We start from the raw sequence: 25,212 nt of genomic DNA, 5'->3' as shown, positions 1-25,212 counted from the left end.
TTATATTTCTCTTTGAAATATGATCAACAACCTATTCAAAGTTACTTTGTGACATTCAACGGTACGTTACATCAAGGAGTTTGGTGGGATGGATAAAATTTCTTTATTCTTAATCAGAGAATTCGGATTAAAGCCGAGGAATGGAAAGCTCCCTTGTAGGGAGCGATTCCCTTTTTACTAGTCCTTATGTGAGGTGAATCTGGATTAGTGAGGCCCGTGTATTCCAAATGGCATATGGTTATAAAAAAGTGGAACTTAATATTAATTAAACCTGGCCTCTCCCATGCAAGAATTGCTACGTTTCAATAGTTTTCTTTGGACCAAATATTGAAGGATTAAATGTTTACTAAGTAAAATCAGACATTCTCAAGGAAAACGGCAAAATGAACTCCAAATGACACCAAAACAGTGTAAAAGATTTCTAGATCATATTTCAAAATTGATTTCGACCAAATCAATCCAGAATCATAAGAAGTCTACGAAATTGTTTTACGGTAAATGTCTAGAAAATTGACAAGTCTGTGGTAGATAAGTCATCCCTTTGAATTGAAATTGTTTCATCTTCAGTATGATTAGAAAACATAATAGATAATCAAACTAAAATAGATTATCTATTTGCATAAGTTTGAAGTAATGCTTGTTTCTAGAAATTTACAATGTGTCATTAGTAAATTCTTGACGTTCTTCAAGCAACGTTTCATTTACCCAATGGTTATTAAAATGCATTCTTAATTATTACTCTAAATAAAGTCAAATCCTACCTGCTCCAACATCAAAATCGGATGCATTCCCTTTTGCCTATTGAAATATTTATTTATGTTCAAATATTTAATTTTAAAGTCATAAAACATGTCTAGCTCAATCTTGTTCTTGTCCTTGTTTTAATATAATTAAAGTACTAAGATGTGTCACACATCAAATGAGGAGAAGACAAAACTTCACTTGGCCAATCTGGATACACCATTTTTCTGGAAAAATTCATCGCAATAACTTTTAGCTAGGTAAATGTTTCGTTTCTAATCAACGTATAACAGTAATTGTATTGGCAAATTACCCTCTCCACGCGGCTTGACCGAAAAGTCTCATGTGGCAATATAGACCTAGAAATCAAGTGACACGACCTGATTTCTGAGCTATGGTCATCGAAGGGTCAAGAATTCGAGAGATGGTCGAATAAGTTCGAAAACTCGGTCAACCTTATTCCTAAATTATGGATACCTACATTACGCCAAAACGGAAGCCACTATCGAGGATCCCGCTACTCACTATCTAATCCACTAGCGTGCTGGCTCAAAACTCGGAAGGACAATTCTCTTCTCACTGCTATAAAAATTGTTTCAATTCTCAAAAGGAGGATCTTTTTTTATTATTATTTGTTCTCAAAAGGAGGGTCATCAAATATATATACACAGAAAAACTTTCTCTGTATAAAATATCATTCTGCTAGCCTTTTTCTTATTAAGTTTTGTAATCTAGTCATATTTGTGAGCAGAGATCGCTCGGGAATGAAAATAAAGAAAAAATTTCTCCGCCGCATTATTCTTTTTTTAATCTGTTTCGCAATTTATCGTTTTTTTTTTTTCTCACTATCTACAACTGCATCAAATAAATTGCTAATGGCCCTTGAAAAATATAAATTTAATTATTTAATTTCAAAATCAATTTTTTGGTCAAACAATAATATCTATTGTTATGCATTTCCGGAGTGCCAGAAGCAAGCATAATATGATATGAACATAAACTCTCGGGGTATGAAATCTCAGAAAGAGGCTTGCTCAACTTAAATGAGATATGATATCTCCTCCTTCATATAATATTATGTCTTTTTTTCCAAACATGTGAAAATTTATTGATTGTCACAAGTGATATTAGAATACATTAATTACTCTGCTTATTTTGATACATTCTGATATCATAATAAACTATGGGGTAATTTGTTAGATTTAGAATTTAAATTTTATTAGTTCAATATTTATAATTCTTAGCATTGAACATATTATATGTTTAAAGTCATGGGTTTATATTTAGATTTTATTAGGAGTATAATTTTAGTAATTTTATATATAAATTTATATCTCGAAGGGAAAGTATTGGGTTCAGATAAACCCGGTACAGCATAGCTACATCCGCCTCTGAGATAGTTTCGCTTTATTACATTGTCCTCTATCATAGTTTATGATATTACGTTTTTCTCCATTATTTTTATTTTTATGATAATAATTCTTTTTACCTATTTTTCATTAGTGTAAAAGTTATTAATTTGACAATCTTGCCCTTAACTAATATACTTTTTGTTTTGTGAATTGGATTAATTTTAGAGATATCTTTTTATAATTTCCTGTTAAATTAATTAAATTACTAACAGCTCTTGTTTATGGAAAAGTGCAAAACAGGTGCGTCGGATTTTCGTTATAGAGTACTTGCCCCTCTCAGTTTCTCTCCATTAACAAAAACTAATAGTTCGTATACGGGAAAAACTGATACATAGACTGAAAATGCAATGTTGAAAAAAGAAGAAATTGGAAGTTGAATTAAAGCATACTACTACAAGTACTTTTGGGATTTTTACATAAATAGTCGGCTAAATTCATTATTTACTTACGCTAGTCGGTATATATATTGATTATACACGATTATATACATATTATACATGAAATATACATATACTATTATACGTTCGCCAACAATTTTTAGTGTTAACGGTTTGGTGGACCACTAGGTTAAATCTTCTTTTCACTGAGTTGGGCTTTGGTGCTTTAGTTGTTCAGAAATGTGGTCAGTGGGGATTAGACTGTAGACATAGAACATTTTGCAGTGACAGAGGAGTTAGACGCAAATGAAATTTAATTACTCTGCTTATTTCCCTTTCTCAATAACTCCAAGTCATGGTTGGTTCAAGGTTAGACAGCAAAATGATATATATTATTTTTACAGAGTTAACAATGTTGGGAAGAAGAAACCATATTCTAATTCTAACAAGTGGAGATTTACTTAGAGATAGAGAAGAAGGGTGAAGAATGTCGTGCATATTATGTGTTTAAAATATAGGGGGGCATAATTAATGGGTTAGGGGACATAAATTAATGGGGTTAGTAAGAAGATTATAATATAAGGGGACATAAGTTAGTGGGTTAGTGTGGGAGGAATAAATATATATATCAAGTGTATAATATATAGATGTATAAAGCAAGTAATGTACACACGGGAGATTTGTTTTTCAATAAGATTTTCTCCTTCAATTTCGTACATGGTATCAGAGCAATAAGCTCGATCCAACAGTCCAACCATCAAATCAATTTACATCAGATTCAACATCATAATCAGTAACCTAAAATGCCTGAAACAACCATCACGTTTACTGGTGATACGAGCAATGCTGCAAAACCAGACAACTATGATGTCAATCACCCTTATCATCTCAACAACTCTAATTCACCTGAAATGACTCTAGTCAACACTATGTTTGATGGAAAAGGATACCTAGGGTGGAGGAGATCTACTCTCATGTCTTTGTCAGCCAAGAAGAAACTTGGTTTCATCAATGGAGCATGTCAACCTCCAGATCTGAAATCTCCAGACCATGAACAATGGAGTTGTGTGAATGACATGGTCATCTCTTGGATCCTAAATGCTCTCTCAAAGGATATTGCAGACAGTGTGATATACTTCAAAACTGCAAAAGAACTTTGGGACAGCTTGGAGCAGAGATTTGGGAGATCAAATGTAGCCAAGCTTTATCATCTACAAAAGGAGTTATCAGGTTTAGCACAGGAAAACAGTGACATTGCAGCATACTTCACTAAGCTCAAACGACTGTGGGATGAATTAGATGCTTTAAATATTATCATATGTTGTTCATGTGTTTGTGTTTGTGAAGGAAAGGCAAAGTTGACTAAGTCTCTTGAGGATCAGAGATTGATCCAATTCCTAATGGGATTAAATGACATCTATGCACAAGCAAGAGAAAATATCCTCATGATGAACCTTTTTTCTAGCATAGATGTTGCTTATTCACTTCTCTTGCAAGATAAAAATCAAAGAGAAGTTTATGCAAATGCACATTTTAATTCTGAATCAGTATCATTCATGGCAGTTGGAGAGGCCAAGCAGCCTAATGCACAACTTCTAGCTGATTTTGCAGCTTTTATGATCACAGGACAAGGGAAGAATTATCAGAAACTTAGAAGCCAAACACAAAGAGGAGCAGCCATATCACCCAAATATAACAACTCAGGGTAAAAGTTTGTTAAACTTCAGCAAAGGTTTAAAGGGAAAAAGAAGTACAATCCAAATATGTCTTGTACATATTGTGAAAAAATAGGACATACACAAGAGGATTGCTATAGCATTATTGGATTTCTAGAAGATTTTGAGTTCACCAATCACAAAGGTCATCAGACTCAAATTAAAGGAAATGCAGTCCTAACACATGAGGAACGTGAGAATTCAGCAGGACAAAGCACTGAGCTCAACAATAGTAATTTTGGACAGCAACTCAACAAGGAACAAATTGCATAAATGATGCATATGTATAAGCAGGCAAAGTTAGCAGAGGCAGAAAATACAGGAATCAATGCTAATGCAGTTGCTGATACTATTCTAAAATACTCAGGTTCAGTGTTTACTAGTCTAAAATCAGACACTTGGATCATTGATTCAGGTGCCTCAGAGCATATGTGTTTTGATCCTAATTCTTTTCTGTTTCTAACTCCACTTCTTGTACCTTTGAATATCAGCTTACCTAACTCTTTCAAGGTGATTGTTACTCATATAGGGAGTATTTCTATTTTGCCAGGTCATATCCTGAACAATGTGTTACATGTTCTAGATTTCAAATATAACTTATTATCAGTTAATAGGTTTTGTATTCAGTTCAAGTATGATGTCCTATTCACATATATTGGGTGTATGTTGTAGGGTCTTTTAATGAAGAGTCCACAAATTTTGGGTGAAGTTAGAGAGGGACTCTATTTATTGGAACCAAGTAGCCTTAAGTCTAAGGGGCTATTCAGTAGTAATGTACTTTCAATTCCAAAATAAAGAAATCTCGTTTCAAAGTCTGTTTCTTTTTCTAGTTCAGTTCAAGTTAATGGTACTCTTGATGTTAAACTTTGGCATGTAAGATTGGGACACCTTCCATTTTCAGCAATGAAACATTTAGATTTCCTTCATTGTAAGTCAAATTCTGAGTTTATATGTGATGTTTGTCATAAGGCTAAGCAAACCAGGAATCCTTTTCATGTCAGTAGCATAAAATCCAAGCATATATTTGAACTTATACATGTAGACACATGGGGACCTTATAAGTCAAATACTTACAATGGATTCAGATATTTCTTTACTGTAGTAGATGACTATAGCAGAGGAACATGGACATTTTTATTATGTGCAAAAGGCAATGCTTTTCCTATGCTTAAATCCTTTCTGTCTATGGTTGAAAGGCAATTCAAAGTGAAAGTCAGAATGATAAGATCTGACAATGCATTAGAATTGGGAAAAGGTACACAAGAGGCAGCTTTCCTAGCTTCAGAAGGAATTCTACACCAACTATGTTGTGTAGCAACCCCTCAACAGAATGGAATTGTTGAAAGGAAACATAGACACCTCTTAGAGATTGCAAGAGGGTTAATATTTCAATCCAAGCTACACATGTCATATTGGGGTGAATCTATCCTAACTGCCACACATCTTATTAATAGGATGCCTTCTAGTGTTCTTAAAGGAAAGACACCATATGAGGTTTTATTTCAAGAAAAAACCAAGTATGATCACTTAAGGAATTTTGGATGCCTCTGTTATGCTTCTACAATAGCCCAGGGAAGAGGCAAGTTCAATGATAGGGCAACAGCTTTTGTTTTGCTTGGTTATCCGCTTCATCAGAAGGGATATAAGCTATTGGAATGGTCCACAGGAACAGTATTTGTGTCAGGGGATGTGAAACTTCATAAATCACATTTCCCTTTTATTGAAACCAGCACATCACAATATCTTATATTCCCAAGCTCAATATTTACTACAGAACCTACCTATTCACCTTCATCACAGGATCAATCCTCACCCATCTCTTTAGAACCTGAAGTTTGTGATATTTTCTTCTTACCATCACCAAGTTCTTCATACACTCCCTCTCATCATCACTTGTCTAATAGCCCAATTCTTTTTCAGTCTATCCTAGATACACCACACACTACCTCACATATTTCTATACCTAAGTAGCCTACACCATTGAGAAAGTTAGAAAGAGTTTTCAATCAACCAACCTACTTGAAAGATTATGTATGCAGTAATATCATGTTCACAAATGTAGCAGCAGCTTGTTTCACTCAACCAAGTAAGCCTAGGGAATTACGTTTCTTTTCTCTGTCACCCAATAATCAACATGTGTTGCAATCCCTCTCTACTCTCATAGAACCTAACAGTTTTGGACAGGCTTGTCAACATCCATATTGGATAGAAGCTATGAATTCAGAGCTTAAAGCTCTAGAAGACAACCACACATGGGATGTGGTTGAATTACCTAAAGGAAATAAGGCTCTACCTTGCAAATGGGTATACAAGGTAAAGCATTTGTAGGATGGAAGAATTGAAAGGTTGAAGCAAGACTGGTGGTCAGGGAGGATATCCAAAGAGAAGGAATAGATTATAGTGAGACTTTTTCACCAGTGGTGAAAATGACAACCATAAGGTGTTTACTCACTATTGCAGCCAAAAGAGATTGGAATGTGTGTCAATTAGATGTCAATAATGTATTTTTGCATGGGGATCTACAAGAGAAGATGTACATGAGGTTTCCAGCAGGCTTAACACCTCATAGTCGTAAGCATGTTTGTTTACTAAGGAAGTCATTGTATGGTTTAAAACAAGCTTTCAGGCAATGGTATGCTAGGCTTGCAGGAGCTTTGAGTTTTAAGGGGTATTCTTCATCATTAAACGATTACTCACTATTCTTTAAACGGACAAGAAACCTTATTTCTATCCTAGCTATCTATGTAGATGATATACTGCTTACTGGAGATGACTTCGAAGAAACTCAGCATATCAAGGGTTTTCTAAATAGTGAATTCAAGGTCAAAAATCTAGGAGACATACAGTATTTTTTCGGGATGGAAATTCTGCGAGAAAATAAAGGTTTTATTGTAAGCCAAATGAGATTTACCCTAGATATGCTGGAGGAATTTGATATATCTCATTTGCCTCGAGTCAGTTCTCCTCTTGATCCTTCCTCCAAGCTTCAAGCTGATGATGGGCACCCTTTGCAATATCCAACAATATTCCGTCATCTGGTTGGCAAGTTGAACTATCTCACTAACCTCGCCCTGACCTTTCTTTCGCAGTCCTTACCCTCAGTCAATACATGTAGAGACCTTGTAAGTCTCATTTCTCTACTACCTTACGAGTGCTCAAATATTTGAGTTGTGATCCAGGACAAGGAATTCTTCTCTCAGCAAAATACGCATTCTCCTTGCTTACATTTTGCGATGCTGATTGGGCCTCTTGCAAGGATTTTAGGAGGTCCGTAAGTGTATTTTTCATTACACTAGGAGGAGCACCCATTTTCTGGAAATCAAAGAAATAAGTGTCAATCTATCTATCTTCTGCAGAGGCAGAATACAGATCGATGAGAAGGGTAACTGCAGAACTTACATGGTTAGTTCGACTTCTTGAAGATCTCTCGGTACCAGTAAGTATTCCCATACCTCTTCGCTCTAACAGCAAGGCGGCCATTCACATCGCTCGTAACCCCGTCTTCCACGAATGCACAAAACATGTAGAAATTGACTGTCATTTTGTCCGTCAACAGTTCTTTTCCGGTTTAATTACTCTTTCCTTTGTTCTATCTAAAGACCAACTGACGGATCTCTTCGCAAAGTCACTTTCTGGGGTTTCTCACTCCGAGATTTTGAGCAAGTTATGGGTCACAAAGTTACCCTCCAACTTGAGGGGGTGCTAGGAAGAAGAAACCATATCCTAATTCTAACAATATGTGGAGATTTACTTAGACATAGAGAAGAAGGGTGAAGAATGTCGTGCATATTATGTGTTTAGAATATAGGAGGACATAATTAATGGGTTAGGGGACATAAATTAATGGGGATAGTAAGAGGATTATAATATAAGTAAACATAAGTTAGTGGGTTATTACGGGAGGAATAAATATATATGTCAAGTGTATAATATATACATGTACAAAGCAAGCAATGTAAAAAATACACGGAAGATTTGTTTTTCAATCAGATTTTCTCCTTTAATTTCGTACAAACAAGGGAAGAGTAAAGATCAAAATTTGAGCTTGCGACATTTTTGATTCATAGTGTGGATACCCATTTTGGTCGGGGCTAGTGATGGCAAATGGGCGGGTTGAAAATAGGTGAGTAAAAATGGGTTGGATCACAACCCGCTTATATTTCATACGGGTCAAAAACGGGTTGAATATCAAATCGGCGGGTTGAATATGAGTTAACCCATATTATATAAGTGTAATTTTCAAGTGTAATTTATAACTTTCAGATTATTTAGATATAAGTTTAATTGGAACAATATATACTCTTGTTCATATATTATCTACAATCCAATATTATTAAACAAATTTAAAAATATATAATAATAAAAATAAAAATACTAATAATAAAAAATAAAAAAGAGCAAAACTCCAAATTCTTAATATACTCTTGAGTACCTCTTATCGAAAGTGATGTAGTACAAGTGAGGGAAAAAAATTTCTTACTTAACATGTACTCTTCAAAAACAACTCGGAAAACTATACAAATTTGCTTCGCTTTTTAAACTATTTTTGGTATTTAAATATGCACCTAAAAAGAACAAGATATTTTCTGAAAAAACTTCTAAGTAATACTAAACAATGCTAACAATATTTAGAAGAAAAAAATACTCAATAGTCACCTATAGTGAGAAGAAACATACCAAGGAAGAGGAGTTCAAAAATAGTATTAGGTATCTAACGTGAGCAAAAATTGGAAGATAACCCATTAGGCTAACCCATATTTTATTCACATTTTACCCATGAATATCCATATTTCTATGGGTTGCAGTCAAATTTTACTCAACTTAAATATCACTCATCCAACACACTAAAAGATGAACATATTGGGTGGGTTGACAAAATATAGGCTCATTTTGCCAGCACTAGTCGGGGAAAAGTTAAAAATATAACCTTTTTATGCAATCATTTAAATTTTGTTCTCCATTAACTCACTCGACAAAATTTAACTCTAAAAAAATTATGAACAAATTTTATTTGTAGCCGGCATGTGGAAACTATTATCATTCGCTAGCCATGAATTGATCCATATAATTTATAGCCCCAAACAAATTATATTGGCTAGCCTAAATTAGTCTTCTCCGCATACCGACAAGCATTATTATAAAACCTAAATCGGCGATACTGGTTAACAGTAACGGCCTCCGGCCGGATTTATCTAGCATGAATGTGGCTACGAGGATGAAAATTGTTTTGACGAATCCGATAGCTACGGTGGCGAGCAACTTGTCGTGATCGAATTTAATCCCTGCTTTTCCAAAAATTGTCGGACTATACAAAACGATGGCGTCGATTCCACTTGTTTGCTGAAAAAATAAATTCTGACGCTGGTGAGTAGTATGTGATGGATAGCCGACATTGGGGAGAAGATCAATTCGCGCCATACGTTGCCGCCTTTGGGGCATTTGGGTACTTCAACTATGTCGTTCGTTGCACTCCGGAGGCTTCTTTAATATCAGCGAGTCGTAACTGAGCTTCTTCTAATGAATCATAGGTTTTGTTCAAAACTCGCCTTGCATCTCCGAGTCGACCCTGCATTACGAGCCAACGAGGTGACTCAGGCATGGCGAGTACATTTTACTACATCACTGCGTAGTAAAATGCACGATACACTTTATATATATAAAATTTATACATCATAGAATAGTCTATACACTGTGGATACATAAAAGCGCTTGGAATACATTAATGATATATTATGGATATATTGCAAAATGCACGATACACTCTATATACAAATTTATGCAATGTATATACTAAATAGACTGTCACTATACAAAAAATATACTAAAATAGACTGTCACTATACAATTTATATGCAATAGACTATCACTATACAAAACAAACTGTCACTATACAAAAATATACTAAATAGAGTGCCACTATATAATTTATATACAATAGACTATCACTATATAAAATATATACAAAATATATACTAAATAGACTGTTACTATATAAAACATATACAAAATAGACTATTACTATACAAAAAATATACAAATAGACTGTCACTATACAAAAAATATACAAAATAGATATTTCGGGCTAGTAGATGTAATATGTTTGGACCGAAGGGCTATTTCGTGTCAGTGAAAAAAAATATGGGCTATTAAAATTTTAAGGGGCTATAGAGGATAGTTTTCTCAAAAATTATCCAATTAGTTGCAAAGACAAAATTTAGCCCACAGGGCCGGCTGATGGGTGAAGCACTTAAAAGCATTTGCTTTAGGCCTCAGCCTTTTGGGGGGCCCAAATTTTACCTACAATAGAGTACTTAGTTATATTTGTATGAAGTTATGTAAGAAGTTTTTTATAAATTAAAAAATGATTAACATTTTAAATCATGATTGATTTACTGTTTCACCAAAAAATTAGTAATGTGAATCTTCCCCTAAATATTTTAGGTGTGAATAAATTAGGGAATAGGTTTGACATGAACATTATTGTTTTATTTTTTTATTTTTCCTCAATAGAAAATGTGTAGATTTTAGAAAATTGTTTACAACTACATATCAAAATGTTAAAAATAGACTTTAAATAAAATTAGATATTAATTTTAAAAAAATTTAAGGCCTCTCATTCAAGTTTAGCTTTAGGCCACCAAATTTATTGAGCCGCCCCTGACTGAATTGACGGAAATAGAACTTAAAGTATGGCCTCAAAAATGGCCATACGGTGCAAATGATTCGTTTTGGTCTTTTCCCTTTAATTTATGTTAGGTTCACAAGACCTTGAAAGGAGCTTATGTTGAACTTTTGGCCTTTGAGGCAGGTCATCCGATCAATGGGCAAAACTTCAAGCTTAATAAGTTTTGATCATGGGGTAAAACATTTGACTTTTGATGTTGAAGATTTGCTCATTGGTAGACGACATGTCCCAAAAACCAAAAATTAAAGACACCCCTATGGTGCCCTATTTCTGCCATTTTCTGCTTTAATTTGAAGTCTTGAATGAAGAAATTTCAATAAGTTGAGCTTCTTTTGTTTTCAACTTTTTATTAACACTACCGCTTCACAGGTTCCATTTCTCCTTGTTATTCTTTTAGAAAGTTGATGTTTATCCAAAAAAAAAAAAAAGAAAAAAAAAAAAAAACTCGTTGGTTGATTTCCAAAGTTCTTATAATACAAAACAAAGGGGAGTGAAGTGTATTAGAACATGGAGAAGGATATTTGAAAAGATGTTGCCACAACTATAGTTATATATAGGCTGTCCACAGTGGCGAAGTAATGAATAATTAAAACCTCAGGCTCTCACTTTCAAATATGCTCAACCAAACCATCTCAGTATAATAGGACTCTCTTTGAAATTTGGTTAAGCACATTTAATCTTCATTTATTGAATTCTGCACTTTTGATCGTTCTACTAGTGTTATTAACGGTCAAACAATTAACTACATAGTGTTATGTTAAATTTGTATTGTTACTCCATATTTGATGGTATTTGGTTCTAAAATATTCTTAATATGGAAAAGGGTCATATATGCCAGTGAACTATGCGAATTAGGACGGATATATCTGTCGTTAATAGTTTGGCACAAATATGCCCAATTCGTCAAATACTTGCTCATTCATGCCCTTAGTTTAACGGAACCATTATTTTCTCTTTCTTAAAAAATTAATAACCGAACCCAACCAAAATCTGCTGACCCGATCCGTTAGGACCCGACCCACCCTTATTTCAAAGATATTTTTTGATATATTATTTTTGTTTGATTGAGAAATTGTGTGATAATCATATTTATTTATTTGAGTAATTTGATAATCGATTTTTTTTTTGGTTATACATCATTTCGGGAAGTAATCCTACTAAAAGTAGTAATTGATATTTATTTATTATTTTAATAATATAATATTCGAATTAGTTTGTACTTTCTTCAATCATTTTACCATCTATTTTTATTTTTCTCAGTGGTGCTTGTTATAAATAATATTTGTTATGAAATAATTAATTAATAAAAATGGAAAAGGAGCACCACTGTTTTAACGGTGGTGCTTGTAATGAAATAATATTTGTTATGAAATAATTAATTAATAAAAATGGAAAAGAAACACCATTGTTTTAACAATTTATTACTTATTTCATAACAAATTTGTAATGCAGAAAATAATCCAATAAACTTATAATCAATCATATAATGATCACTTATCTAAACAAAAAAACGGATCCATCAGGTTAAATTATAGTGAACATGGAGTTATTTGTATTTGTATTGGTCAAAAATACAAATAGATTGTGAGAAAAATAAAAATAGATGGTAAAATGATTGAAGAAAGCGCAAACTATTTCGAATATTATATTATTAAAATAATAAATAAATATCAATTACTACTTTTAGTAGGATTACTTCCCGAAATGATGTATAACAAAAAAAAATCGATTATCAAATTACTAAAATAAATAAATATGATTATCACACAATTTCTCGATCAAACAAAAATAATATATCAAAAAATATCTTTGAAATAAGAGTGGGTCGGGTTCTAACGAATCGGGTCAGTAGATTTTGGTTGGGTCCGGTTATTAATTTTTTAAGAAAGACAAAATAGTGGTTCCGTTAAACTAAGGGCATGAATGAGCAAGTATTGGACGGATTGAGCATATATGTGCCAAACTATTAAGACGGGCATATATGTCCTAATTCGCATAGTTCACTGACATATATGACCCTTTTCCGTTCTTAATATAACATACTTCCTAAAAAAACATATATTTTAGATAATTCAAGGATAAACATGCTTAGGTTTAAGGGCAGCCCTGTGCACTAAGCTCCCGCTATGCGCAGGGTCCGGAGAGGGGCCGGACCACAAGGGTTTATTGTACGCAGTCTTACCCTGTATTTCGGTAAGAGGTTGTTTCCACGGCTTGAACCCGTGACCTCCTAGTCACATGACAACAAGTTTACCAGTTACGCCAAGACTCCCCTTCAATAAACATGCTTAAGGCCTCATTTGTTTGCACTTAATAGAGGTCTGAATCTTAATCATTCAGAGCTCAGACGTTAAGTGTGTTTATTTTTATAGTCTGAATCTTAATTATTCAGACCTTAATCATTAAGTATGTTTGTTTTTTTACTTCACAATCACTTAATGGGTCTGAATAGGTCTGTATGATTAAGATCTATAACAGAGACTTAATTTCATTAAGATGCTATCATCCATATTCATTATTAACTGCCGCCACTGCCTACCATTATCAACTACCACCATGTCGTTGTCGCTGTCGCCGCCACCACACCACCAGCATCATTAATCATAGCCGCCACCATTATCGACTATCACCATCCACCATCTTCACCACTACCGCCACCATCATTCTCAACCACAATCAACACTCATTCACCTCAACTGCCACAACTAACTAACTCATCAGTATCAATAACCATAGCCGGCATTGCCCATCATTATAATCGACCACCACCCATCACCACCTTCCTCAATCACAACTACCACCACCACCACCATTATTAACTATCACCACCCACCACCACCATCCTCAATCAGCATCGCCACCATTACCAATCACCACTAGCTACTACCCTGAACCACCACCATCAACCAAAACTACCACCAACCACCGCTTCTAGTCGGCATTCACCCGTTAGCCATCACCACCAACAATTATCATATTTTAAAAAACTATATATTTTGTTGATAGAAATTAGATTAATTAGTATTTTATTTGAATTTTATGTTTATTAATTTTCAAATAAAGATAAATCTTATACATTCAGGCGTTAAAAATCAAACAATCTTAATCATTTAGTATTCAGATCTTAACACACGTCTTAATATTCAGTTGTGTATTCAGATTTAGACGTCTTAATCTTAATACACATCTTGATATTAAGATGTGTATTGAGATTCAGACGTCTTAATCTTAAAATAAAAAACAAATGAGGCCAGTCTACTGTCACAAAAACCAAAATCAGAATTTACCAATAATTTAGGCATCAAAAGTGCAATTATCCTAAATCAAAACATAAGTAAATTATTAATGAGCAATGATGTACAATTTTGACCATCCTCTTACAGCAAGTTCTCACTGGGATTGAAATTGTGATCTTCTCATCATTAGTAGGTTCAGATGGATTTTTTGAAACTAATAGAAGTACAAGTTGTTGTCAAAGAAGATCTTCTACTTGCACTAAGTTTGACAGATCCATCTGACAGTGATTGAAATCTGTAAACTACAAGTTATTGTCAAATTAGATATTTCTACTTGCATTAAGTTTTGAATGTCACAAAACCTTCAAATACGTCTAACAGTTTATTTATTGTTTACAATTATATTGCTTACCTATTGACATGTAAGGACTTACGTTAAATTATTCAAGTGTACTTGTAAATTTTCATATAAAAAACATCACTAACATTTGCTTGAAAGAATGTCTTATTTACATGTAATAACACCCAAACAACAACCAAATTGACTGCATATAATAAGCATCAAAGTAATCTGTATAAGTATATTGAAAATTACATGGTACATATACAAGAAAATGCTTACTTAAATCAGTTATAGTGGAGTTTATATGTAGGAACTGCCATCAGATGCTTGGCTCTACAAGTTACTACCCCAAATTGCTCACTCATGTCCAATTCACTAGGCTGCATACCATTTGGAAGTTCCCAATCAAAGCAATGCACCAATTGCGCGACCACAAGGCGAACAATTATGATCCCCAACTGCATACCAGGACAACTTCTTCTACCAGAGCCAAATGGTAGAAGTTGAAAGTCGTGTCCACGAAGATCTACGTTGCTCTCAACAAATCTTTCTGGGAAAAACTTGTCTGGTTCAGGCCAGGCATTAGGATCCCTTTGAGCTGCATATACGTTGACAATAATTCGCGATCCCTTTTGTACGTAGAAGCCATCGACTACACAGTCTTCTATGGACTCATGAATCAGTAATGGTGCAGCTGAATGCAGCCTCAGAGCTTCTTTTATTACCATGTCTAAGTACTTTAAATTCTCTAAGTCTGATTCTTCTACCATTCTGTCCAGGCCAACAACTTCTTCTAACTCTTTTTGTAGTTTCTTCATCACATGAGGGTGCCTAAGAAGCTCTGTCAATGTCCATTCTACTGATGTTGCTGAAGTGTCCATTGAAGCCATAAGCATATCCTGTGCACAAAATTTGTCCCCAAAAATATGAATTAAGCAAATTAATGTAGGAACAACGACAAACAACAAAAATAACAACTACTATATCTTAATTCCAAACAAGTTGAGATCAGCCATATGTAGGCTTTATAATATACGTGGCCTACTTTTGGCCATATGTTATATGTCTTGTTGGCTTCTGTATAGCCTTTCATTGGTCACCTTGTTGGACATTCTATGTCCATTCATTAAAGGCCTTGTTGGCCAAATATATTTCATACGTGACCATCTTATTTTCTTATAAATAGGTTATCAAATGTCCATATCATATACACCTAAGTTTGAGACAAATGTTTCTTGCCTTTCCTTTCTTTCATTAGAGGTTTTATAAGAGAGTTGAGTGTTGAGAAACACTTGTGTAAATCTTTTCTTTGGAATGATCTTATGAGGTTATTCTCTTGGGGTATTTGGGATTAATTAGAGTATTTACTCTAATTTTGTAGTCTCTTTTATACTCTTGCTGTTATTGTGAAATTGTCCATCTCCGCTTGTGGACGTAGGTCACACTGACCGAACCACGTTAAATTGGTGCCTTCTTTATATGCTTTAATTACCATTATTATCAACTTGCATTGTATTTGTTATTGCCATTATAACATTGTTTGGCTAAATTCCGCACTACCCGGGTTCCCGATCCTTATAAATTGGTATCAGAGCCAGATCTAATCGGGTTAGTTTAAATAGCCAAAATGACTCTAACAAAGTCTTATGTTGAGAAATTTGACCGAAGTGCAAACTTCGGATTGTGACAATTAAAGATGGAAGCTATCCTATTTCACGATGGCTTAGATTTGGCACTACAAGGAAAGGAGAAGATGTCGGATAAAATGACGGACGAGGAGTTTGCCGTCATATACAAAAAGGCAAAAGCATGTATTATTTTAAATCTTTCAAATGAGGTTTTGCGTGAAATTGCAGCAGAAAGCTCAGCCAAAGACATATGGGAAAAGGTTAAAACCCTATATATGAAAAGAACAATAGAAAACAGGTTTTACCTAAAGCAAAAAACTCTACACTTTTCGTATGGCTGAAGGTACCTCTATACTTACACATCTTGATATTTTTGATTCTCTTCTTATGGATTTAAGTAAAATAGATGCTGAAATCAAATATGAGGATCAAGCTGTGTTATTGCTTGTTTCCTTACCCCAGTCGTTTAAACATATAAGAGATATTATGTTTTATGGAAAGGATAATATCTCTTATAAAGATATCAAATCTATTTTGAAATCAAAAGAACAAATAGATAGAGATATTACTGGGAAAACTAGTGGGAACCAAGGGGAAGGCTTATTCATAAGAGGTAGATCCAACAAGAAAGATTCAAGTAGTGAGAAACCTAAATCAAGGTCAAAATCCAGATACAGAAAGGTCATGTGCAAATATTGTCATAAGAAAGGTCACATTATTTCTGAATGCTTTAAATTGAAAAACAAAGAAAAGCATACAGAAAAGAAAAATGAGCACAAAAATATTAACACTGCCGAAACAAGTGTAGCTGCTGATGAGACTGAGGAAACTATTTTTTTAGCAACTAATAATAGATTCAAATCTAACAATGAGTGGATTTTAGATTCGGGTTGTTCTTATCATATGTGTCCCAATCGAAATTTATCTACCACATATGAATCTATTGGAGGTGGAGTTGTCTTGATGGGCAACTATGCTGCCTGCAAAGTTATTGGAAAAGGTATAGTCTGAATCAAAATGCACGATGGTGTGGTGAGAACTCTCACCGATGTTAAACATGTTTCTGACTTGAAAAAAAATCTCATCTTTTTGGACACTCTAGAATCTCTTGGGTGCAAGTACACAGGTGAAGGTGGAGTTCTGAAAGTTTCTCATGGTGCTCTTGTGATCATGAAAGCAAGCAGATCTGGTACGTTGTATACTCTTTTGGGATCTACTGTTACAGGTGCTACTGCAGTTTCAATATCAGATAAATCAGATTCTGACATCACCAAATTGTGGCATATGAGTGAAAAAGGTCTTTCCATCCTCAGCAAAAGAGGTCTATTATGTGGCCAAAGTACCGAAAATATGGAGTTCTGTGAACATTGTGTGTTCGGGAAGCAGAAAAGAGTCAGCTTCAATTCTCCAACGATTCATAGAACAAAAGGTACTTTGGATTACATTCATTCAGATCTTTGGGGTCCTTCACGTACCCCATCAAAAGGTGGTGCCAGGTATATGTTAACTTTCATTGATGATTATTCAAGGAAAGTTTGGGTTTATTTCCTAAAAAATAAAAGTGATGTTTTCTTAAATTTCAAACAATGAAAAGTTTTGATTGAGAAGCAAACAGGAAAACAGGTTAAGAGGCTTAGAACAAATAATGGTTTGGAATTTTGTAATGATGAATTCAACGAATTTTGCAAGAATGAAGGAATTGCTCGACATCGTACTGTGAGAATGACACTCAACAAAATGGTGTGACAGAAAGGATGAATAGAACTCTTTTGGAAAGGGCTCGTTGCATGATTTCAAATGTTGAGTTGACAAACGCCTTTTGGGTAGAAGCTATCTCTACAGCCTGTTATATTGTCAACCGAGCTCCTTCTGTACCTTTGAACTTTGAAACTCTAGAGGAAATGTGGTCAGGTACTCCTACTAATTATTCTGATTTAAAGATATTTGGTTGCCCTACATACATGCATGTAAATGATGAAAAATTAGAGCCATAGGTTAAAAAGTGCATTTTCTTTGGGTATGCATCTGGGGTGAAAGGATACCGACTATGGTATCCTGATCCCACGACACCAAAATTTATAATTAACAGGGATGTAACCTTTGATGAATCCTCTATGTTACATTCTAGAATAGAGTCTTCTAGTTCTTGTAATATAGATAAAGGAAAGAGTACACAAGAGCAGGTGGAGGTTGAGATTAGCATTTCTTCCGAGCCAAGCTCATCAACTGTGGAGCAAAATACAGTTGAAATTAGGGCTGCTTATCGGGCGGATTGGGCAGTTATTTACTCTTAACGGTTTGGCTTATCGGTTATCGGCTTTTAAATATATTAATCCGCTAGCCACCCGATAAGATATCGGGCGGATTGGTATCGGTTTAGCTCTTATCAGGCGGTTATCGGGCGGTTTATCGGATTGTTTGCTGACCGCTGTGACTCAAAATAAATTTCTTATGCTCAGCAGACTACATTCCAGTCTATAGAATATGGCACCTAAGAAGAGAGCTAAATAGAAGAAATATAGAGATACATTCCAGCGTATTTCCCAGTAGAATCATCTCTGGGGATGAGCCTATTAACAACTTATAACTATCAGAAGAAATAGAAGAGAACACTGGGTATAACACATGACATCAAAATTATCTAATAGTAACTAAATGGAATAGTAAATTATAACTAAATGTCTAATAGTAAATTAGTAATAGATAGAGTACTGGAAGTGGAAGAAGGGTTTTTGATTATTTAATATATATATATATATATATTCTTAACGGGTTTATATATATATATATATATACACACACACACACACACACACACATATATATATATATATATATATATATATATATATATATATTCTTAACGGGTTAACAGATTATCCGTTAAGAAAATTAAATAATCCGCCCCCAAACCGATAAGCCGTTAATAAAAAAATTTCAATCCGTTCCCCGTCCGTTAAACTGTTAAACCGATACCAATAAACCATTAAACTTCGGTTTCGGTTCGATTTTCGATTTCGGTTTCGGTTCGGTTTTGAACACCCCTAGTTGAAACTCCTGAAGTTGAGCCAGAAGTTGAAATTTCTGAAGTTGAGACTCCTAAAGTTGAACCAAAAGAAGAGGAGTATTCTATAGCCAAACATAGACCAAGAAGAGAAGGTAAACAACCATTAAGGTTTGGAGATTATGTTGCATTTGCTTTTTCAGTTGCACAGGAAACTGAAGAAATTGGAGAACCATCAAAATATTAAGAAACAGTTTTTGGTGCTGACTCAGCCAAGTGGTTGATTGCAATGAATGAAAAAATTGAGTCTCTCCATGTGAATGATACTTGGTCTCTTGTGAAGCCGCCATCAGGAAAAAGAATTGTTGGTTGCAAATAGGTCTTCAAGAAAAAGGATGGAATTCCAGAGGTTAAAGATGCGAGGTATAAGGTACGATTAGTTGCAAAGGGCTATAGTCAGGTACAAAGAGTTGATTTTAATGATATTTTCTTACATGTTAATCATAGCTCTATTTGTGTCTTGCTTGCCATCGTTGCCATGTATGATTTGGAATTAGAACAACTTGATGTTAAGACAGCTTTCTTACATGGCGAACTTGAGGAACAAATATACATGCATCAACCCGAAGGATTTGAAATTGAAGAAAAAGAAGATCATGTTTGCTTGTTGAAGAAATCCTTGTACAGATTAAAGCAGTCTCCAAGACAATGGTATAAAAGGTTTGATTCATTTATGTTGGGTCATGGTTATTCGAGTAGCATGTATGATAGTTATGTTTACTTCCGGAAGTTAAATGATGGTTCATTTGTGTACGTATTATTATATGTTGATGACATGCTCATTGCTGCTAAGGATTTAACAGAAATTCTCAATTTGAAAAGTCAGCTGAAAAGTGAATTTGAGATGAAAGATTTGGGAACAGCTAAGAAAATCCTTGGCATGGAGATCAAAAGAGATCGAAAAGTCAACATGCTATTTCTGACCTCAGAAAAAGTACTTGGAGAAAGTCTTGGAGAGGTTTGGCATGAAAGATGCTAAACCAATTAGTACCCTTCTTGCTGCTCATTTTAAGTTATAAGCTGCTCAGTCCCCGCAGTCAAAGGAAGAAGAGAGGTACATAGCACAAATTCCTTATTCCAGTGCAATCGGTAGTATTATGTATGCAATGGTTTGTACACGTACAGATATTTCACAAGCAGTGAGTGGTAAGCCGGTATATGGCTTGCCCTGGTAAAGCACATTGGCATGCGGTGAAATGGATTCTCAGATACTTGCGAGGTACTTCAAACACATGTTTGGAGTTTGGGAGAAATACTAACACTTTGGTTGGTTTTGTAGACTCAGATTATGCAGGTGATCTTGACAAAAGAAGATCACTAACATGCTATGTATTTTGCATTGGTGGTTGCGCTATCAGTTAGAAAGCTACATTACAACATGTAGTAGCTTTATCTACTACCGAAGCAGAATATATGGCAGTGATCGAAGCGATCAAAGAAGCCTTATGGTTGAAGGGTCTATTTGCTGAACTCAGTTCACACCAAGGTGGTATTACCATTTTCTGTGATGGTCAAAGTGTTATTCACTTGACAAAAGATCAGATGTATCATGAGAGGACGAAGCATATCAATATCAAATATCACTTCATCAGAGAAACTATTGCTGAAGAAAAAGTCTCTTTTCAGAAGATAACACTAGAGACAATCCTGTTGACATGTTCACGAAACCTCTTCCAGTTGTCAAGTTTAAGCTTTGCTTAAACTTGATTGGCATTTATGAAAAATGATTTCGCCCACTAGGGCTTTTGCGGAGAAGGAGAAGCAATTTTATTATATCAGCCAAAACCAGTCTAAGGTGGAGATTTATAATATATGTGGCCTACTTTTGGCCATATGTTATATGCCTTGTTGGCTTCTATATAGCCTTTCATTGGTCACCTTGTTGGACATTCTATGTACATTCATTAAAGGCCTTGTTGGCCAAATATATTCCATACGTGACCATCTTATTTTCTTATAAATAGGTTATCAAATGTCCATATCAGATACACCTAAGTTTGAGACAAGCGTCTCTTGCCTTTCCTTTCTTTCATTAGAGGTTTTATAAGAGAGTTGAGTGTTGGGAAATACTTGTGTGAACCTTTCTTTGGAGTGATCTTATGAGGTTATTCTCTTGGGGTATTTGGGATTAATTAGAGTATTTGCTCTAATTTTGTACTCTTGTTGCTATAGTGAAATTGCTCATATCCGCTTGTGGACGTAGGTCACACTGACCGAACCACATTAAATTGGTGTTTTCTTTATATGCTTTAATTATCATAATTATCAACTTGCAATGTCTTTGTTATTGTCATTATAATATTATTTGGCTAAATTCCGCACTACCCGGGTCCCCAATCCTTACAAGCTTGCTCGTTGGAAGCTCCGCTTATGTGGGCTTGCTTATTGGAAGCAGTAGGTTGACAGCCAACATAAAACTAGTCAATGTATGATGAATCCCCATAGTACAGTCAGACATCTCTATAACATAATTCATATATAACAGCCATTCACTATAAAAACTAAGTTTTTCTCGGAACCAATTATCAAGTTATATTATAATATATATTCAATATAAGAGCACTACACTACAGCAGCCAAAATAGTATCAAATGAGATTGTTATAGAAAGGTTCATAAAATTAAAATTTTAACAATACTGAAAATTTATATGCACATTTTTCAAACGCTAGCATCTGTTTCTAAATTAATCACCAACTAAATATTTTGAATCAATGAAATTACATACCAATAGAACAGCTTTGATATGGCGGCGATCGAACTCGAATCCAGCTTCACCAGATTGCATAATGGCCATCATGGTATCTACAAAATCCTCAGTTTCCCTTTGTTCCTTAGACTGAACATGTTCTTCAATAATCTTCTCAAGAAACTCATCAAAAACCTTTGAAAGAGCCTTTAGCCTACTAGTAAGTCCCTGAAGATCCAAAACACCAAGATAAGGAAAGAAATCGCCAAGATTTGGTGTTGCAGCTAAATGTACAACTTCTTGAACTATAGATTTAAAACCCCTTTTGTCCAAATCTTCATCCATAAACTTTTTACCAAAAACCATTAAACAACTCAAGTTTGCATTCAAGGATGAAACTTTAGCACTAAGATCAACAGCAACACCATCTTGAACAGCCTGTTTGATTGATTTAACCAAAATGGAAACTTCTTCCTTTCTTGAAGATTGATATGAATTAATCTTTTGACTAGTCAGAAGTTGCAAAGTACATAATTTTCTCATGTTCCTCCAATAAGATCCATATTTGGAGAAAATCAAGTTTCTTTGGCCATAACATATATATTGAGAGGCCTCGTGATGAGGTCTACTAGCAAATACATGATCATAAGTCTTGAGAACTTTTTCAACTGTCTCGGGGGAAGAAACAACAATTGTTGGTACCAGCCCAAGTCGCAAGTACATAAAAGGGCCATATTTCTTGGCTAATCTGTAAAAAGTTTGGTGTGGATTTTTACCTATTAAGTGAAGATGTCCCAAAATTGGAATTCCTATTGGACCTGGTGGAAGTTTTTTCCTGTTTTTGATGTTTAGTAACTTATGGAACATGTATATGACTAGAGCTAGTATAAGTGTAGTCCATATTAAAGCCATGGTTGGGACTTGGGAGCTCTAATAAGCTAATAGCAGACTTTGGTTATAGAATATAGTCCCTTAAGCTTCAAGATAAATAATGTTATTACAAAGGAGCGCAAACTACCACCAACCACCTTGCCTCAAGATACAGATTGCAAGTATAACTCAATTGTACTTGCCTAAGTATTGACAGAGTGGGTTGGGTGAGTGATTTCCCACGTGACAAATTTAGGATTGGTTATCATTAACAACAGTTTTCTCAGTTAGAGCTCGTCGCACCGGACGTGCCTAGTGCGGTTTACATCTTCTATATGATTTGCGAGTTATTACACAGTGAATAGGTTAATCCATGTGAACCCGAAAGGTGGCGACTGCGCGTTTCCTTGACAATTTTCCAAAAGAAAAAACTCAATTGTACTTACTGGATTTTTCTATAAAAAAAAATAGAAAAACCTCAATTTTACTTACTGGATTTTCCTAAAAAAAGAAGGAAAAAAATTCCTCCTGTCTCTTTGACCAATTTTGGAAGAAGATATTAAACTCTTATATCAAGATAGTACAATGCATTCTTCGAGTCCATATTATTGTCTTTTAGTAACTTTTTTAATCTAACTCTTTAAAGAAATATATTTAATAGTTATAATATTTCACCACAGACTAAAGTTTGCGTACACACTACTCTTCTCAGATCTTACGTTAAAAAATTAAAAATCTAATAATTTTAAGCAAATTCAATTTATCAGAAAGTTGAATTCTTCTAATTTGAAATTTATTTATTTCGGAAAAGGGAAAGTGACAAATTTATTTAGCAAATAGAGAAATATATCTAAAGAAAGGAAAAAGTCATTACTAATTATGGAGAGAAGGTGAGAAAATAGACAAAAATAGACAAGGAAATCATGATTCAAAGTGGCCAACATAATAAGATATGATGTAGCCACCGAAAAAGAAGATGATATTATGTTATTCTTATGGAAGCAAGTGGGCACGCACCATTTTGATGTTTAGTTTTAATTTATTTTTATTTTTTTGGATTAAATACATATATTGACAGAAAAATGAGACTTCCTGCTTATTTGATTTGAGCTCAATTCTTATAAATACACATTGACAGAAAAAAATGAGATTTTTTTCGTAGTTCCTTTTGGGTTCATCAGTTAGTCTTGGAACTTGGTGTTTGTCAATGGCACTCACTCTATTCTAAGCTATTTTTTGTCTTTTCTTTTACTTTTTTCTTTTTTAATTTTGGTTTTTTGGAGGGTAAGCCTAAAAATAGGGCAAGGAAAGGTTGTCAGTGCACCATTTAATTAGGATGCATTACAACTAATAAGTTGCCATTCTAATAGACTCCACTATTTATCAATCATTACATGTTCAAATGCTTACTTATAGTTTATTTTGCCAAACTTTTTAAAAATGAGAAGCACATTTTTTTAAATAAAAAGTATTTTTTTTAAGTTGAACTGTTTGGCCAAGTTTTTAGAAGAAAAAATATATTTTTGAATAGAATCAGAAACAGAAGCAATTTTGGAGAAGCAGAAAAAAAGTAGTTTCTTCCCAAAAGCACTTTTTTAAAAAATATTTTGAGAAAAATACAGTTAGAAATACTTTTTAAAAGCTTGGTCAGACATTAATTGGTGCTCAAAAATATTTTTTAAATTAATTAGTCAAATACAAATTGCTTCTCACCAAAAATAATTTTGAGAAAAATATTTTAGAAAAAAGAAAAATACTTCTCAAAATAAGTGATATTACTTCTCAAAACAAGTAATTTTTGAAGTTTGGCCAAACATGCTATTATTATATCTTCCAACCAATTTATGTGGTATTATTTGGCGAAACATGAAGTTCAATAAAGAATAGAAGACTTTTTAAAATTTATGATCTAAAACAAATCTTAAATATTTATGTGCTTATTAATTATAATTTAAAGGTTAAATTATTTTTAAATAAATATGTGATATTTCTTTATAGGATATACAATAAAGAAAAGTGGGTAATCTAAATTGGGACAAATGAAGTATGTTTTAAGCTTTTCTAATAAGTATATTTTAAAATAAATACATAGGTTATAATAAAACTATTAGGTTCAATAGAACCCGTAGGTCGTACTTCGAGGCTAGCTTCGCAACTATCCTAAGTAGGGGTGTTCATGGTTCAGTTTGGATTGATTTTTCCTATAAAAAAAGTAAATTTTTAAATATTAGAACCAAACCAACCAATTAAGTCGGTTTTTTATCGATTCAGTTTATATCGGGTTTTGTCGGTTTTTCAGTTTTTTCGGTTATTTATCATTTTTTTCTTAAATACGAGACATACACTACCAAACACATATTCCGTCGACTACATTTTCAACGTAACACTATCAAATCAATTGCCCTTTGAGAAATCTATCATTTAACAAGATATATTGATGATAATTGAATCAA

The 25,212-nt window shown here is 34.0% G+C and overlaps 2 protein-coding genes across 2 annotated transcripts; one reads left to right on the top strand and one right to left on the bottom strand.

The window, feature by feature from the left end:
• The first annotated feature begins 3,333 nt into the window (after nucleotides 1-3,333).
• Nucleotides 3,334-4,239, top strand: LOC107772108 (uncharacterized). The gene has a single exon (XM_016591593.1). The coding sequence runs from the start codon at nucleotides 3,334-3,336 to the stop codon at nucleotides 4,237-4,239; it is 906 nt and encodes a 301-aa protein (XP_016447079.1).
• A 10,458-nt stretch (nucleotides 4,240-14,697) lies between these two features.
• On the bottom strand, nucleotides 14,698-22,938 carry LOC107772107 (cytochrome P450 71AU50). Its single transcript, XM_016591592.2, has 2 exons — nucleotides 21,929-22,938; nucleotides 14,698-15,408 (listed from the first exon to the last, which is right to left on the bottom strand). Exons 1-2 carry the CDS (start codon nucleotides 22,799-22,801, stop codon nucleotides 14,794-14,796), a joined length of 1,488 nt encoding a protein of 495 aa, XP_016447078.1. The 5' UTR covers nucleotides 22,802-22,938; the 3' UTR covers nucleotides 14,698-14,793.
• Nucleotides 22,939-25,212: the final 2,274 nt, after the last annotated feature.

This window comes from Nicotiana tabacum, chromosome 13 (genome assembly GCF_000715075.1).
Source record: "Nicotiana tabacum cultivar K326 chromosome 13, ASM71507v2, whole genome shotgun sequence".
Lineage (NCBI taxonomy): Eukaryota > Viridiplantae > Streptophyta > Magnoliopsida > Solanales > Solanaceae > Nicotiana > Nicotiana tabacum.
This window is presented reverse-complemented; position numbering and strand designations above follow the sequence as displayed.

Coding starts and splice junctions, on each gene's coding strand:
- LOC107772108 (XM_016591593.1), top strand. CDS start 3,334: ATGCCTGAAACAACCATCACGTTTACTGGTGATACGAGCAATGCTGCA.
- LOC107772107 (XM_016591592.2), bottom strand. CDS start 22,801: ATGGCTTTAATATGGACTACACTTATACTAGCTCTAGTCATATACATG. Junction 15,409..21,928: donor ATATCAAAGCTGTTCTATTG/GTATGTAATTTC, acceptor TTTTGTGCACAG/GATATGCTTATGGCTTCAAT.